General features: G+C 49.4%; 6 protein-coding genes across 6 annotated transcripts; 5 read left to right on the top strand and 1 right to left on the bottom strand.

Moving 5' to 3' along the window:
• Nucleotides 1-93: 93 nt before the first annotated feature.
• N7529_006638 (putative sucrose transporter) lies at nucleotides 94-2217 on the top strand (the record flags this gene model as incomplete). Its single annotated transcript, XM_057242165.1, has 8 exons — nucleotides 94-191; nucleotides 274-299; nucleotides 363-607; nucleotides 674-740; nucleotides 794-865; nucleotides 920-1109; nucleotides 1166-1278; nucleotides 1328-2217. The coding sequence occupies 8 exons, from the start codon at nucleotides 94-96 to the stop codon at nucleotides 2215-2217; spliced, it is 1701 nt and encodes a 566-aa protein (XP_057097524.1).
• A 590-nt stretch (nucleotides 2218-2807) lies between these two features.
• N7529_006637 (ThiJ/PfpI family protein) lies at nucleotides 2808-3633 on the top strand (the record flags this gene model as incomplete). The annotated part of the gene is made up of 3 exons (XM_057242164.1): nucleotides 2808-2885; nucleotides 2944-3181; nucleotides 3242-3633. 3 exons carry the CDS (start codon nucleotides 2808-2810, stop codon nucleotides 3631-3633), a joined length of 708 nt encoding a protein of 235 aa, XP_057097523.1.
• Nucleotides 3634-4165: 532 nt separating this feature from the next.
• Nucleotides 4166-7563, bottom strand: N7529_006636 (DUF1708 domain-containing protein; the record flags this gene model as incomplete). The annotated part of the gene is made up of 6 exons (XM_057242163.1): nucleotides 4166-4245; nucleotides 4295-6660; nucleotides 6715-6943; nucleotides 6996-7089; nucleotides 7146-7303; nucleotides 7380-7563. 6 exons carry the CDS (start codon nucleotides 7561-7563, stop codon nucleotides 4166-4168), a joined length of 3111 nt encoding a protein of 1036 aa, XP_057097522.1.
• A 2457-nt stretch (nucleotides 7564-10020) lies between these two features.
• Nucleotides 10021-11956, top strand: rlmA (SRF-type transcription factor RlmA; the record flags this gene model as incomplete). Its single annotated transcript, XM_057242162.1, has 3 exons — nucleotides 10021-10076; nucleotides 10135-10291; nucleotides 10415-11956. The coding sequence occupies 3 exons, from the start codon at nucleotides 10021-10023 to the stop codon at nucleotides 11954-11956; spliced, it is 1755 nt and encodes a 584-aa protein (XP_057097521.1).
• Nucleotides 11957-12742: 786 nt separating this feature from the next.
• On the top strand, nucleotides 12743-13340 carry N7529_006634 (GFA family protein; the record flags this gene model as incomplete). Its single annotated transcript, XM_057242161.1, has 4 exons — nucleotides 12743-12798; nucleotides 12915-12921; nucleotides 12959-13022; nucleotides 13090-13340. 4 exons carry the CDS (start codon nucleotides 12743-12745, stop codon nucleotides 13338-13340), a joined length of 378 nt encoding a protein of 125 aa, XP_057097520.1.
• A 488-nt stretch (nucleotides 13341-13828) lies between these two features.
• Nucleotides 13829-15121, top strand: N7529_006633 (putative aminotransferase; the record flags this gene model as incomplete). Its single annotated transcript, XM_057242160.1, has 1 exon — nucleotides 13829-15121. The coding sequence occupies one exon, from the start codon at nucleotides 13829-13831 to the stop codon at nucleotides 15119-15121; it is 1293 nt and encodes a 430-aa protein (XP_057097519.1).
• Between the last annotated feature and the right edge of the window lie 146 nt (nucleotides 15122-15267).

Raw genomic sequence — 15267 nt, 5'->3', positions numbered from 1 at the left:
TCGCATTCTGAAGCGCGACGAGATACACAACACTGGCAACCTGATTTTGGCTTGGCGGAGGAAATAACAAGCGCATGATTGCGAGCTTGCATCATGCCTCAGGCTGCGAGGTGGGCAGGGACGCCTTCTATCAAGGGTCGCAATGAGTCGACTCGTATGGCGCTGTTGACGTTTAGTTTGGTGGGATTGCAGTGCGTATTTCTCCGCGGGGGACTTTGGACTTTGGGTCTTGGGGCTTGGGGGTTGTTTCTGTGGCTGACTTTTGGCTCTTAGGTTTACATGGGGTACTGAGATGACCTGTAAGAATGGCCAGATTCGATGCGCAAAAGAGAATAGCATTGCTGACTTTTTATCTTGGGTAGATTGCACACCATATCTTCTTCAGCTTGGGTTAACGAAATCCAAGACTTCGCTGGTGTGGATTGCTGGTCCACTATCTGGGCTGATTATCCAGCCTCTTATTGGTGTTATTGCTGATCGGTCACGGTCGAAATGGGGTCGTCGGAGACCCTTTATGATTTTTGGGTCTTTCATTGTTGCTTTCTGTCTGCTTGTCTTGGGCTGGACGGCGGAAATTGTCGCATTATTCGTTAAGGATCCGGAAAAGGTACACTTCTTAGATGACTAACTTCTAGTTTCTCAGTAACAAGAAGCTAATGCCAATTATCTCTAGGCTAAGAATGGCACAATTGCATTGGCAGTTCTGAGTATCTATGCCGTTGATTTCTCTATCAACGTTGGTAAGTAATAAGTTAACTAACCTTTATGTCTTTTTTTACTTACAATGTTTCAGTTCAAGCATGCTGTCGCAGTCTGATTGTGGATACACTACCCATTTCCTCCCAGCAAGCCGGTTCCGCATGGGGTATGGTTCTTCCCCATATGTTTCAGTCTAAAAACACTCTAATTTATATCATAGCTGGCAGAATGTGCGCCATCGGCCAGCTTTTTGCTTATGTGGTCGGTGCTATTGATACTGTCAGTATCTTTGGAACAATCATCGGAGACACGCAGTTTAAACAGATGACTGTGATTGCTGCATTTTCATTAGTGTGTGCGGTGGCAGTCACCTCATACTCGGTGAAAGAGCGTGTTCTTATCTCAGCAAGGTTGGTTGGCCCTGAAGAATATAGGAAATCATTGAGCTAATCGATCGTGGACATAGGGATGATGGAAGTGCTGGTGCGATCCAAGTTCTTTCACAGCTGTTCAAAACTACATTCGAGCTGCCGCCTCGGATTCAAGCTATTTGCTGGGCCCAATTTTGGGCTTGGATTGGTATGTAAGATCTCCATCTATTGGTGATGTTTTCCTCTGATTAGAATAGGTTGGTTCCCCTTTCTCTTCTACAGCACGACCTGGGTCGGTGAGACCTACTTCCGCTATGAAGTACCCAAGGACGACATGGCCAAAGCGACAGACATGCTCGGCGAAGTGGGCCGGGTGGGAAGTCTGTCATTGACGGTCTTCTCTTCTATCACATTCCTCAGCTCTGTCCTCCTGCCATTCTGTATCCAACCACCGGATACCAAGCGAACACGATTCACCCCACGTCCCCCGCCGGGCGTGGCAGCCGTCCTCAAGGCTGTCACCGCCATCCGTCCCGATCTCCAGACAGCCTGGTTGATCTCTCAGATCATGTTTGCCGCAACCATGATCTTCGCACCCCTTGCACACTCCCGAGCCTTTGCGACCTTCCTCGTAGCGGCCTGCGGTATTCCCTGGGCAATCAGCGGCTGGGCCCCATTCGCCTTCATGGGCGTAGAAATTAACAAATTGACAACAGGCGGATACTCCCCCGTGGTACCGGCCTCACGATCCGGTGTAACAATGATAACATCAGCTAGCCTGCGCAACAATGCCGCAGACACAGAGCTAGATGTCCTCCGACTGAACCACCACGACTCGTTCGACAGCGACACCGACGAAGAAGATCCATCCTCCAACATCCCATCAACAGGCGAATTAGCTGGCATCTACCTAGGCGTTCTTAATGTTTATACAACCCTCCCGCAATTTGTCGGCACATTCATCAGCTGGATCGTCTTCAGCATCCTTGAACCCGGCGCCGAGCCGTCAGACAAGAGTAGTTCGGACACGCAATGGATGAACCTAGACAAGGATAGACCCAACGCCATTGCCATCTGCCTCTTTATCGGGGCAATCAGCGCCCTCGTGGCGGCCGAGGCCACCCGCCGGCTGCGGTACATACTTTGAACAGTTGCCCGCTGGAACTGCATATTACGAACCGTTGCGATGATAGCCATTGTTTTGCTCACGAGCCCGTGACTGTACAGGATTTCTTGTTGTACAATGCGAAGGATAGGACAGTGTGAGCTTGTGATTTGTCCCAAAAGCAATTTTGAGATTTTTTTTTCTTCTTCTTCTCGGTACTTGCACATATTATATATTTAGATAGGTACATTGATATAACTAATTACATTACAGATTTACTTCTTACCGTGTACTATGTACAATATTGTGATTCTAGTGTTTATGATCGGAGACTTTTGTAGCCATCGGGATGACATCATGCCATATGTGGGTCGAAGCTGTGCAAACCCTATATTATTGTAGCTTCTGAAGAACGTGATGTCTCTGAATTGAGAGCTCCTATTGGTTTACACTTAACATCAACCCGTGGTGGGGTAGTGACGAGATAGTGATATATGATCGCCTCGGACACACCGCAAACGGAGGGGCAACGTATAAATCTCAGCCCAACGCCCCTCTATGCCATAAGATATTATATATCGTAGCATAACCCTGCTATTTAAACCATTTTCTAAATACCCAAACTCGCCAAAATGACACCCAAGGTTCTCGTCGTTCTCACCTCCCACGACAAGCTCGGTGACACCGGCCACCCCTCGGGCTGGTACCTGGTACGCCTACCCAAACTAACAGACGACTCTTCAATCCCAGTACTAACTACCTCAAAAGCCCGAATTCGCCCACCCCTATGAAGTCCTCCACAACAAGGTCTCCCTAACCATCGCCTCGCCCAAAGGCGGCGAAGCACCCCTCGATCCAGCCTCCGTGAAGATGTTCGAGGAAGACGCCACCTCGCAGACCTTCCTCAAGGAGCAAAAGGCCCTATGGACAAACACCCACAAGCTATCGGATATCCTGCCCCGCGCAGCCGAATTCGACGCCATCTTTTACGTCGGCGGCCACGGACGTACGTTGCCCTAGCCCATAGCCCTAACCTGAGCATCTCACTTACATGCAATGTATACAGCCATGTTCGACCTAACCACGGACCCGGTCTCCCTGGCTCTGATCCAGACATTCGCGGCCGCCAACAAGCCCGTCGCGGCCGTCTGCCACGGACCCTGTGTCCTGCTCAATGCTACCGCGCCCTCCGGCGTCCCCCTTATCTCCGGAGCTACGGTGACGGGATTCTCGAATGAGGAGGAAGATGCTGTGCAGCTTTCGTCGGCTATGCCATTCATGCTGGAGACGGAGCTTAGCCGCGTCTCGGGCGGGAAGTACGTTAAGGCCGATCAGGCTTGGGGGGAGAAGGTTGTTGTTTCTAAGACGGCTGGTACTGGGTCGGTGCTTATTACTGGCCAGAACCCTGCGTCTGCGACGGGTGTTGGTAAGGCTATCTTGGAGGCTTTGGGATTGTAATTTTCATTATTTTAAGAATTATGCTACTATAGCCTAGAGGCGAATATTGACCATGACTCCATTTACTTTTCCTTTCCTAGTGTAGTTCTCAGGTAGACTACTTTCATGGTTGGATTAGGCAGGAAGCGATTCATATTGGAGCGACCAAATCGATAGCAGTAGCAGTAGCAAAAGGGGAATAGAGCAAGTGATAGACCAAAAACAACATATCACCCACATCCAATAGATGGGTAGACAAAAAATCAAACAAAAGATATCTGACCAGTCACGACTGGAGAAATGTCAACACAGTGACGAGAAAATTAAAAGAAATCGATTGTCAACCAGACAGAATCCATTAATCGTTTCGCAGTATTCGTCGGTCTGTCCATGCTCCGGATAGACCTCGGCCTTGCAGACCGCGTTCAACAAGCAGACACGACCGGTGGTGGTCGGTAGAAGGGTATATGCTTAACAAAAAGTAAATCTTGGATCATCGAAAGCGAAAAGAAAGCCAGGGTGATCGGTGAAATTAAAGCTGGGGCAAGGCGGGCTAAGGCTTCTGTCCGTCTTCCATGTTGCCGGTCAGTTCGGCGACGCGGGCCTTGATGCGAGCGACGCGAGACTCAATGGCTGGGGGTTTGGTTAGGGCTTGTTATAGTAAATATGGAGGATGACTTACTCTCTTCTCCGCTGGTATCTCCCTCATCAGTGCGCTCGGACTGGCTAGTCCGGGTGGTAGTCTCGGTCTCCTGCTCGGTCTCCTGCTCATGCTCATTCTCCTGCTCAGGTCCGGCCTCGTAGACAGCAGCAGCCCGAAGGGCCGCGGCTTCGCGGATAGCCTTCCATCGGTCGTGTTGGGCGCCGGTTGATTCAGGCGAGGTAGCACTCTCAGGTCGAACGCCGTTACCATTGGTAGGGGTCTGGGGAAGCTCAGTCTTCTGAGCTGGCTGATCGTCCACGGGAGATTCCTGAGGGACGAAAGCCGGCTGCTCGACTAGAGGGCCCTGGTCGAATTTTGAGAATTCCTGGTCGGCAGCGTTGCGCTCGTTGGTGTCAACGCGCGACAAGGCGTCGTACTCGAGCGCGCGTCTGGTCTTTGGGGGCGCGCCGTTCTCTGAAATAGCGGCGAAAGGCTGGGTTGGGCGCTCAGTTGTGGGCTTTGCGCGCTGTTCGGGCTGCTTGGGTGTCGAGGGCTTCTCGGACTCAGCAGTCGCAGGCTCGATGGCAACAGCGGCTTCCTTGGGAAGGGGCTTCTTCTTCACAGGCGTGGACTCCTGGGCGGCCTTTTGTCTAGCCTCGAGAGCTGCGCGGGCAGCTGCCACACTTGAGGTTTCCTTAGCACCAATGTTCTTCATCGGGGGTTGCTGTTGTTCAGGCTTCTTCTTGGTACCGAACATGCTCTTGAAAGCAGCAGAGTTGGAAGTCTTCTTCTTCGTCTTCTTGGTCTCATCGACTGACTCGCGAGGCTCAAGAGGCTGCTCAACAACGGCAGGCTGTGTGGTAGTCTTCTCCTCTTCAGGAGTGTTTACCTTGACTGCCTTCTTTGCTGGCTGCTTGGGAGACGGAGGAAGAGGAGTGGCAGCTGCTGCAGCTGCTTCTTTGGGGGGAGGAGCGGGAGCGTGCTCTGTAGGGGCTGGAGGCGCCACGGGCGTGCGAGGTTTTTCTTCGGTCACCTGGGGGGAGAGGTCATTGTCGAGCTCTTCTTCGGCGGCACCAGTGCCAGCCCGGTTATTTTTGAGATAAGCTGCCCGGAAGGCACCTTTGTCGTAGTTCTTAGTCCACTTCATAGCTTGGGAGGCCTCGTTGACGATAGCAGGTTGAAGGGTCATTACAGAGTTTGTCTTCGAGTAACGATCGGTCTTGGAATCGTTGCGGCTCTCCTTCGCCTCTGCTTCTTGCTCGCGGTGCTTCTGCTGGAGAGCGGCTGCGGCTGCTTGAATTCGCTTGTGCTGATCAGGACCGATGCTAGTCTTGCTCTGAGGAGCCTGGTTGTTGGCCCTGTTGTACGACTCTTCGATAGAAGAGACCTTCTTAGCGGTTGACTTGCTGCGGCTAAGCTTACCCCTGCGGCTACCAAAGCTGAAGAATCGCTTCTTCTCAACAATCTGCGCACCAGCCTCGGGCTCTGGGGCAGCTCCCTTCACCTGCTCTTCAAGGACCAGCCATTTAGTGTCACGAATGACTGTCTCCAAAAGCGCGCATCGGCCAAACACAGCCTTGCGAGAGGAGGGCTCATCGCCAGACAGGCTGCTGATCCACACCCACCAGAATGAGTCGTCCATATCAAGGGTGTTGATGCTAGCCAACTCGGCTGGCTCGAGAGCGGGCTCGTCATTCAAAGAGCGCTTGTGGGACTGGGAGCTCTGTCCACGCGCGGTTGCAATTGGAGGCAGAACCTTGTCAGGAGGCAACAGCAAAGGGCTCACATGGGTCTTGATATTTTCATCCGCAAAGCCAGAAGACATAAAGTCCGCCCATGAGGGGGTAGTAGGGCGACCGAGATCACCAGTTCCAGACTTGGGCACGTTGCTCAATCCCCCTGCAGAGTCGCTCTTTCTCGAGACTGGAGGCGGGGTTGCTTCCTTCTTCTCCTCCTCGTCGGATTCAATTGAGCCACCGAAACCAATATCTTCGAAGCGAGACCAGGATGCGTCCCGCAAACTAGTGGATTGCTTCGTGCTGGAGACGCTGACTTCATTTGCGGAGGATATACATTTGAGAACGCGTAGACACTCATCAGTCAATGCGGTGATGGGATCATCGTAGTTGGCAAACTCCTGCAGATGCCAGTCATCGTCGCGGTATTCGAAGTTCTTGGCGCGTCGCAGGAGCGAAAATGGCGTCGGCGAAACATTCTCCACAATCATAACCACCTTTGTAGTCGTAACCTGAAGTAAAGTGGGGGTCTCGGGAGGGTACTCGGTTGCTTCAACGAGGGATTGTAGGGAAATTGGCAGTGTCGAGATGGCGCTCACACCGCGAGGGATATCGGGAGACAATGAACGGAGATAGGCGAAGAACAAGTGACTCGTGGCATCGGCGGCACTAGAAATTGACCATTAGAACATTGTCTGGGACCAGAGTGATAGAAGCCCATACACAGCCCAGTTCTTGTAGGCGGCCTCAAAGCCACCGCCGGTATCGACGTGCTCGAAGGCCCACCATCCAGCATAACGAGAAAGTTTGCGTCCACCCAATCCATTGGACTTTCCATGGGCCGCAATGGCAGCCAAAAGATCGAAAAAGTCGATAATAATGTTCGTTCGGGCCTCGGAGTCGCCACCGATAGGAATGAAGGTCGAGAAAGCATCGCGGGCCATATCCGAATCTAACATTTGATCAGCGCGTGTTTTCCCCGCATTTCATTGAATATCGCGCACCATTTTCTCCCATCTTAAAGGTTTCATATGCCTCCCAGGTGACCACACCACCGGGAAGTCTGCTCCAGCACCATTTCATCACTCCACAAAGGACCTAAATAAAGGAATAGCGTTAGTACGCGATCTGTTATCCATGGGATCATCCCTCACCATCGGCTCAGTGAGCCGAAGCTCCTGCGATAAGGCATCTCCGTTCACGGGCGAGCCCTTGTCGAACGACTGATTGAAATAATTGCGAATAAACGTGCGGGCAGCACTCGGATCTGAGCTCGGGCGGAACGGTAGGAGTAGGAATGGAGTGTCAAGAGCTACACGGGCGAATGATTAGCGATCCGGAGAATATGCGCCAGCATTCCTCAGTCGGAATGGAAATTCAAAACCTACCTCGGGCCTTTAGTTCATGCACACAGCCTCGCACCAGCTCTTGAACTTCCTCCGGCGCGACCTCTGTCCGCTGCCAGGCATCGGTCCATTTGGGCTTCGTGGGAATGGTGTCTACGGCGGTGGTAGGCTTTGGCTGTTTCTTTGTCGCGGCCTCTTTACGAAAGACTCGCGAAAAGAAGGACATTTTGACGGAAATGCGACCGCTGTGAATTGACTTTGCGCGTAAGGAATCCGACTTGTGGGGGAGATCGAGGGTCCGCTTTTTTTCTTCTTTCTTCTGTTGGCCAAAAGTAAATTAATTGAGGTTTCGAAATAAACCAAAAACAAAATTGAACATGGCAAACCAACAGATAATTAGAACGAGTGGATAGATAAACCGCCCAAGCGTGTCCGGGGTGTCCTGCAGCCTCGAAACAGGCTCAGTTGTAAAAAAATAAAAAAAGACGAGGATCCCTGATGAATGGAAGTTGTCTGTGCTTCTAGGCACTAAGGGTAGATGGTTTAGTGATAACCACCTTGACAATATGCCCCAGAACTTATAAAGAACGAAAAGAAAGACAAAAACAACGAGGAAAATGAAGAAGTGAATGGTTGGGAAGAAAAAACACGAAGCGATTCACGAAGCTCAGGGGTAAAAAAACTAACCTTATCCGCTCTCGACTCAAATCTCGACTCAGTCTTAACCCAGTTAGAAGCCTCCACACAAAGAGAGATTCACGACTATTTTCGGACAAGATTAAAAAGGAAGAGAATCTCGCAGAAGTGGAATTGGTACTTCGGTGAAGTTCAAAGTGGGATGTGAATATGAATGATGATGGCGATCATCATCTTACATCTCTGGTTCGGATCCAACTATATTTACATATAGAGATTGTACCTAAGCATGGTAGGTATCGTAGTGACTTATATATTTCGCTGCCTGACTTATCTGAAGTCCGACGTGTCAAACGTGTTTAACGTGTCTAACTTGTCTAACTAGTGATATTATTTGCGAGTTTTCAGCCAATTGTCCGACGATCGCGACGACTGGTCAAACGGTTGTGCCGCACTAGAACCAATCAGTCTAAACGATTGTCAAGTACAACTCAGTACGGTAATAGGGTTCAAGTAGTTACTTCTGCTCAATTCCTGAAACTGATGTGAGATTAATTCCAGATTCAAATCTCGCGCTTGGCTCTTTCAGGGGAAGCCTTGTATACTGTAAGTGACAATTTAGGTAGGGCTGACGATATCACGGGGACTTGATGTATCAGGCTCCAAGGCCTCCAGGCCTCCTATTTGGAATGATCAACTAGTTATACATATGAGTGATACTTGGGTAGTTATATTGTAGCTACATGACAAATATGTCTACCTGTGAACGATAATACCTAGGTATCGAAATCTCAATTTATATATATACGGAGTTCCCTGATTAACTGTACCTGTCATACCACAGACATATAATATATTGTTGAGTCTATGGGTGTCGCGATCACATAGTTACAGCTACCTATGTAAATAATTAAATAGTTAGCTATCTACGTAAGTATGTGGGCTTTTGCCTGCAACTTATCTAATTTTTGCTTCGATTTCGACGTTTATGTATGCAATTGTAAACAGAAACTCGATAATGCCTAGGCATGCGGAGTACTTGCATCCATAGCGTACATAACGAGACTTCTACAAGGGGTAACCTTTTTGAGACACCAACCAACACCCACCAACATTGGAAGTCAGCCTTCATCTTAGGACACAAAACAAAATACATTCCCATGGACCTCCAGAATATCATTTATTACTAGAGATATCATAAGAAGCGCGGCGAAAGCATTCACAAGTAGTTGCATTGTAAGTGCAATGCACATATGGTTGTATATGGATGGATTAAGTTGACTTCTTAACACTATCCAAGTGAGAGTGCCGATTATGATCCGAGCCTTTCCAACCCGTGGCTGGTGAGCATACATGCCAATGGTGAATAGGGTATAGACTCCACTGTGACAAGCCACTGCAGACACCAAAGTGCCAATGTGCTTTAAGTATTCCGTATGTGATACATAGATCTATATATAGAACAAAAGACCCTACAGCATGGAGTTATGTGTTAGACCCTTTCCTAAACGGGTCATCTGGCGCTTAAAATTTTATGGAGCGATGAAAGTGATGAGTCAGCCTCGACCAACGGCCACCCTGCAAATCCTCTCCCTCGATCCTAAATTTAGCAACATCCTTTACATCTTCCGGTTCACCTTTTTTGTCTTTGTATTGTTTCCCTTGTTCTCAACCCTTTCAACCTCCTCGGGTTCGATCAACCTTGAACTCCGAGGGGTCTTATTTGTTCTTTTGTCGCGTTGTTCCCCTCCCCCCGCTTGAGTATAGACCGGGTTTCATCACGTTCAAAGGAACTAGACCTTTGGTTTCAAGAGCTTTTTGTGGGTGAATATTGTTGCATCAAACTTCTCGAACTTGTTGCAAGGCACTTATCGAAAACTCTTCTCCCCGCTTCCGCGCGTCTACATTCCGCCATCGCGTCGATCTTACATTTGGAGCGACCGAGGGAAGCGCCGCGCAGAACTTTCTGTAAATCGCAGCGCAATCCGCTGTTTAATTTGGTCTCAAACTTTCTATTGGCGCGCATTCGTTGCGCTCGCTGCCCACCATGGGTCGGAGAAAGATTGAGATCAAGGCCATCAAAGATGACCGTAACCGCTCAGTGTAAGTTGACCTTCCGGCTCATAATTATGGCCGTGGCTGACTAGAGCTTCGTTTATAGCACGTTTTTGAAGCGAAAGGGTGGTTTGTTCAAGAAGGCGCATGAACTCGCTGTTCTATGCTCCGTGGACGTAGCGGTCATCATCTTCGGCCAGAACAAGAAACTGTACGAGTACTCATCATGCGATATGCATGATGCTCTCGGGCGCTATCAATATGTGAGTCAACCATTGTATTTATATTCACATTTTCGGCGCCTATTTTGTGGCATTTTGGGGACGTTCTCCAAAGGCAGCCATGGCTTTTTACTTGTATACTGAATGCTAATTCTGGCTCTTTAGTTTGGTCCTCCCCACGAGCACAAAGGACCTGAAGATTTTGCCGGCAAACGAGACGATGATGAAGACGATGATGAGATGTCACCAGGTCCCGATGAAATCCAAGCAGTCCAGCAAACCCAGAGTCATCCCGCTATTCCCGCCCACCTTCAAAATACACCCGCATTTCAGCATATAAACCATGCACCTTCCGCGTCTCCTCCCATCCATCATGGAATGACCCTCACGCGACATGGCACCCCACAACCCCAAGTCACATCGCGTCCCTCTTCAAGAAATCACATCCGCCGAGTCAGCTCCAACCTAGGTCCTCAGCAACATGGTACACCTCCGCCGCCGCCACCCCCTGGTTCTCAAAATGGGAACTTTGGGTACATGCCCAACCCGTCTATGTACAACCCGAATGTCCACGCAATGAATCAGCAGCCTCAACCCGGTCAGTTCGCACACTATGGACACCAACCAAGGCCACACCAAGGAACGCCTCCAATGCACACACACGCTCTACCCCAACAGATGCCATCTCAGCACCAAGCCCAGCAACATTTCCAACAGCATGGCCATCCCGTAGGAATGCCTTCTCAAGTGCAACAGGTATATATGCAGGAGCATGGCAGAGGGTCTCTTCCACCAGGATTTGCGCCCGATGGCCACCAAGACCGACCCGTTTCTGAGCATACTCAAGAGGAGCCTTCCGGCTTGAAACCGGAGCATAGCCAATCCCCGCCTCAGATAAAATCTCTTTCTAAATCACGCAGCATTTTCACGCCTATTGATGATCGAGGATCCGTGCTTGCCCGCCACTTTGGCGCGGGGGCGCCTACGTATGAGCCTCCACGGAACACCCATTCCCTCAAAGTCGAACCACTGCCGCAAGGTTTCTCTAATTCAAGATCAATTCCTGTCAGAGCTGCCACGGAGGCTCCCCGCTCGGGGTCGGAATCTAAACCGTCTCGAACCAGCAGTGGGCCATTACCATCAAAACGACCGCAATTGAAGGTGCAGATTCCCAGTGAACACTCCGATGGCGGCGGAAGCGCCACTGCCGAGTCATCGCGTGACTCTTCTGGCAACAAATCCTCCACGCCTGCGAAAACAAGTGCTGAAAATGGGGGTTCGGGCGTGGTCTTACCCCCTCCATCACCCTCAGCGGGTGCAATATTGAGCGCGGGAGCCCAGGGACCGCCAAATCCCTTCGCGCGACCACCGCCCCCTGTTCCCACAACGCGAAACGACTCTTACGGCAGCAACAGCGGCAATCCTGGCAATGTGAACAACTCAAATAACATTGAAACACCTATATCAGCCCTGCCAAGCCGTTTTGTATCCGATGCCCTCCTCCCATCACCTTCCAGCTTTTTCCCGGAATGGGGCTTTGGTCGCTCAGGCCCAGACTCCAACATGCTGCCCAGTCCTCTCACTTTCCCGACGCCGGCAGTGCAAAGCGGTCCCAGCTTTTCTCGAGAGGACGAACAAGACAAGAAAAGAAAGAGTCCTGAAGGGGGATCTGGAGGGGAAAGTGCGAACAAAAAGCCAAAAATTTGAGACAGTTTGGCTTGATTCAATCTATTTGAGAAACTGTCTCCACCTTGTAAAGCACTGGCACTTGTTCAAGAGACTGTCCAGTGGACAAATACTCTCAATTCTTGTCACCCTAACCCTGTAACTCCATTTGCCCTGGAGGCTTTTGACCGTCCCTTTCTAGTTCGATCAAGATTCTAGTCTGTATCCTCTCTATACCCCGATTATTGTCGTTCCTTCTCTTCCCCCTTTCCTTTCGTCTTCTGTCTTCCAATGACCCTTTTCACGTGGACCTTGAACTGATATACCAGTGCTGCCTGTCTTGTCAACTTTACTTCCATTTATTTCCTATCTCCTTGATTCTATCGTGACATTTTGTTGGTTCTAGAAACCTGGTGTTTTGTGCTTTTACTGCTTTGACTTTGTGATGTATATAAAGCAGGTTTTTATTTCTAGGAATGATGCCAATCTTATTATCCTGCCTATTCCAATCCTCGACGTGTTCCGTAGCATCACAGGATATGTACCTATAGGTATATGCACAGAGATAGTCCTCGTAATTAGATTTGCGACTAAGTACTCTCCAGCTACATATATACTCACAACAATAGGATTGTCTCCCGTACCAAGTCCCCGGCAGAATCAAAATGAAATAATTCTCGGTGTTCGGTGAATGAAAGGGTGGGGAACACCAAATATCGAACACCGAGCCGTTTCGAAACTATAAAAGCTGACAGCTTGCATCCCCGCTTTTGTACTTTGATTCCACCAAGGTATTATCTTTTGAAGCTTAATACACACATACACACCATGACTCTCACCGGAAGCTGCATGTGCGGCGGTGTCACTTACACTGTTGAAGGCATGTATGCGTTGAAACCTAACCTGAGTCAACTCGCGCTAACAATTTTCCAGCTGACAAGTATACGTCTGCTTTGTGCCATTGCATTGACTGCCAGAAGGTGACTGATTCTATACCCAGGAAGTCTGTACACGAAAATACATACAAGCCCTAACACCAAATAGTGGACTGGCGGCGCATTCACTTCCAATGCCGTCGTTCCCCGTACTAGCGTCAAAGTGACCAAGGGTAAACCATCTCTAACGTTGAAGCCCCCCTAACTATACCCATATCTCTGATCACTTTCTCCATACAGGCACTCCCACCTCGTACGATGCAACCGGTGCCAGCGGCAAGATCAACAAGCACTTCTTCTGCCCGACCTGCGGTTCAAGTCTCTATACCGAGCTGGAGATCATGCCTGATATGACATGTGTCAAGGCTGGAAGCTTGGATGGCGGCGAGGCTAACCTCGGAGGGAAGATTGACGTCGAGTTCTATGTTAAGGATCGTCCTAGTTATCTCACTCCTGTTGAGGGCGCTAAGCAGGAGCAGATGCTCGGCTGAAAAATTTTCATGAGCATAGTACCCACAAGATCTAGTTTGATAAAATAAGCAACGATTTAATCTATAACAATGTTGGAGATCGGTGTGTGGCGCGCGGGGAATCTTCACGATTCTTGGCATCAGCCCAAACTACCCAACAGGAAGATAAAGTTGGGTTTCAATGAGCAAATAAAAACAACCCCTCTATTTTCCTTGTAGCATGACTACTATAATGTAACATTGAGCTTCTCAAATCTCACCACCTGGGCAAATTTATACCTCTTATGTCAGCTCTTCCGGAAGTGGATAGATAAAGAGGTCTCCACATCTGATGCCCCAAGCTGATGTTCCGAGTGCTCATTTGTGTGGCCGATCATAACCGAACTTGCAGGAACTCAAAGGGAAAGCAATTGGATACTCTACTACATCTTTTTCGCAAACTTTTCTGTCTACCCGTCTTAACTTATTGGCTTGCAGTCCAAGTGAAAACTCTTCGAACCATCGCCAAGATGACCCAGTCAGTTCTATCTTGCCGGGCACAAGCTGTGGTCGATTCAGGATCAGATAATCCCTTTTTTGATGTCATTAGCGATGTGTGGTGCCCATCAAAGAACCCTAAGGGATACGTCAATGTGGGCGTGGCAGAAAATACATTGATGCACGATGAGCTATTGAAGTTTCTCAACCAGAGGCTCGAACTCCCCGCTAAATATCTCACATACAACGAGGGCGGATCTGGCTCTTCCAGGTTGAAGAAAGCCATCGCTTCATTTTTGAATAATCACCTGAAGCCCTTCACACCGCTAGACCCAAGCCATTTGATGATTACCAACGGCGTCTCACCTGCGGTTGAACATGTTGCATGGGCATTCGCAGACCCCGGGGAAGGGATTCTCCTCGGCAGACCATACTATGGGATGTTCATACCCGATATATCACTTCGTTCAGGGAGCCCCGTCGTTCCCGTCAGCTTTGACGAGCATGACCCTCTCAGCCTCGAGGGTGTTGATAAGTATGAAGAAGCAATTTTGGAGTTCCAGCAGCGAACTGGCAAGAAAGTCAAAGCTCTGATGCTTTGCCATCCTCACAACCCACTCGGACGCTGCTATCCCAGAGCAGTGCTCATTAAGATGATGCAGCTTTGCCAGAAATACCAAATCCATCTGATCAGTGACGAAATCTATGCCCTTTCTACTTTCGAAAATTCTGTCGATACGCATCCTCCACCTGTCAAGTTTGAATCCGCCTTATCAATTGACCCAACCGGGATCATCGACCCTGGTCTAGTCCACGCTCTGTGGGGTATGAGCAAAGACTTTGGTGCAAATGGAATGAGAATCGGAGTTATTATTTCTCAAGCCAACCGAAACGTCCACATGGCACTGCAGGGTACCGCTCTGTATTCTCAGGCCTCTGGGATCACGGATCACTTGACATCTCTCTTGCTTGAGGATACTGATTTTACCAACCGGTACATTCAACAAAACCAACAGAAGCTTTCTGAGGCACATGCATACACGACGAATTATCTCAAACAGCACGGAATTGAATATGCAACAGGATGCAATGCTGCTTTCTTCGTCTGGATGGACCTGGGCAAAAGGTATCACGAGCTCCATCCCGAGGAGGACTGCGAGGACATTGAGAAAACAGTTATGCAGCGACTTTTGCAAAAGAAGGTGTTTCTGGCTACTGGCTTTCTCTTTGGGTCCGAGCAGAAAGGATGGTTTCGAATTGTTGTTACGCAGGGTCATGAGCTACTGAGCATGGCTTTGGAAAGAATAGTTGCGGCACTTGAGTGATAGTATATGTGGTAACCTCTACATCTTTGACTCGCATAGCAGTTTACTATATTATACCTAGAAACAATATAAAAATACAACTTCGTCATGCCAAAAGCCACTGAGGCCCCTTAGGGGGTCGTCTATTATGCATGGGGGTAACGCAA

Source organism: Penicillium soppii, assembly GCF_028829465.1.
Source record: "Penicillium soppii strain IBT 18220 chromosome Unknown utg000005l, whole genome shotgun sequence".
Taxonomy (NCBI): Eukaryota; Fungi; Ascomycota; class Eurotiomycetes; order Eurotiales; family Aspergillaceae; genus Penicillium; species Penicillium soppii.
This window is presented reverse-complemented; position numbering and strand designations above follow the sequence as displayed.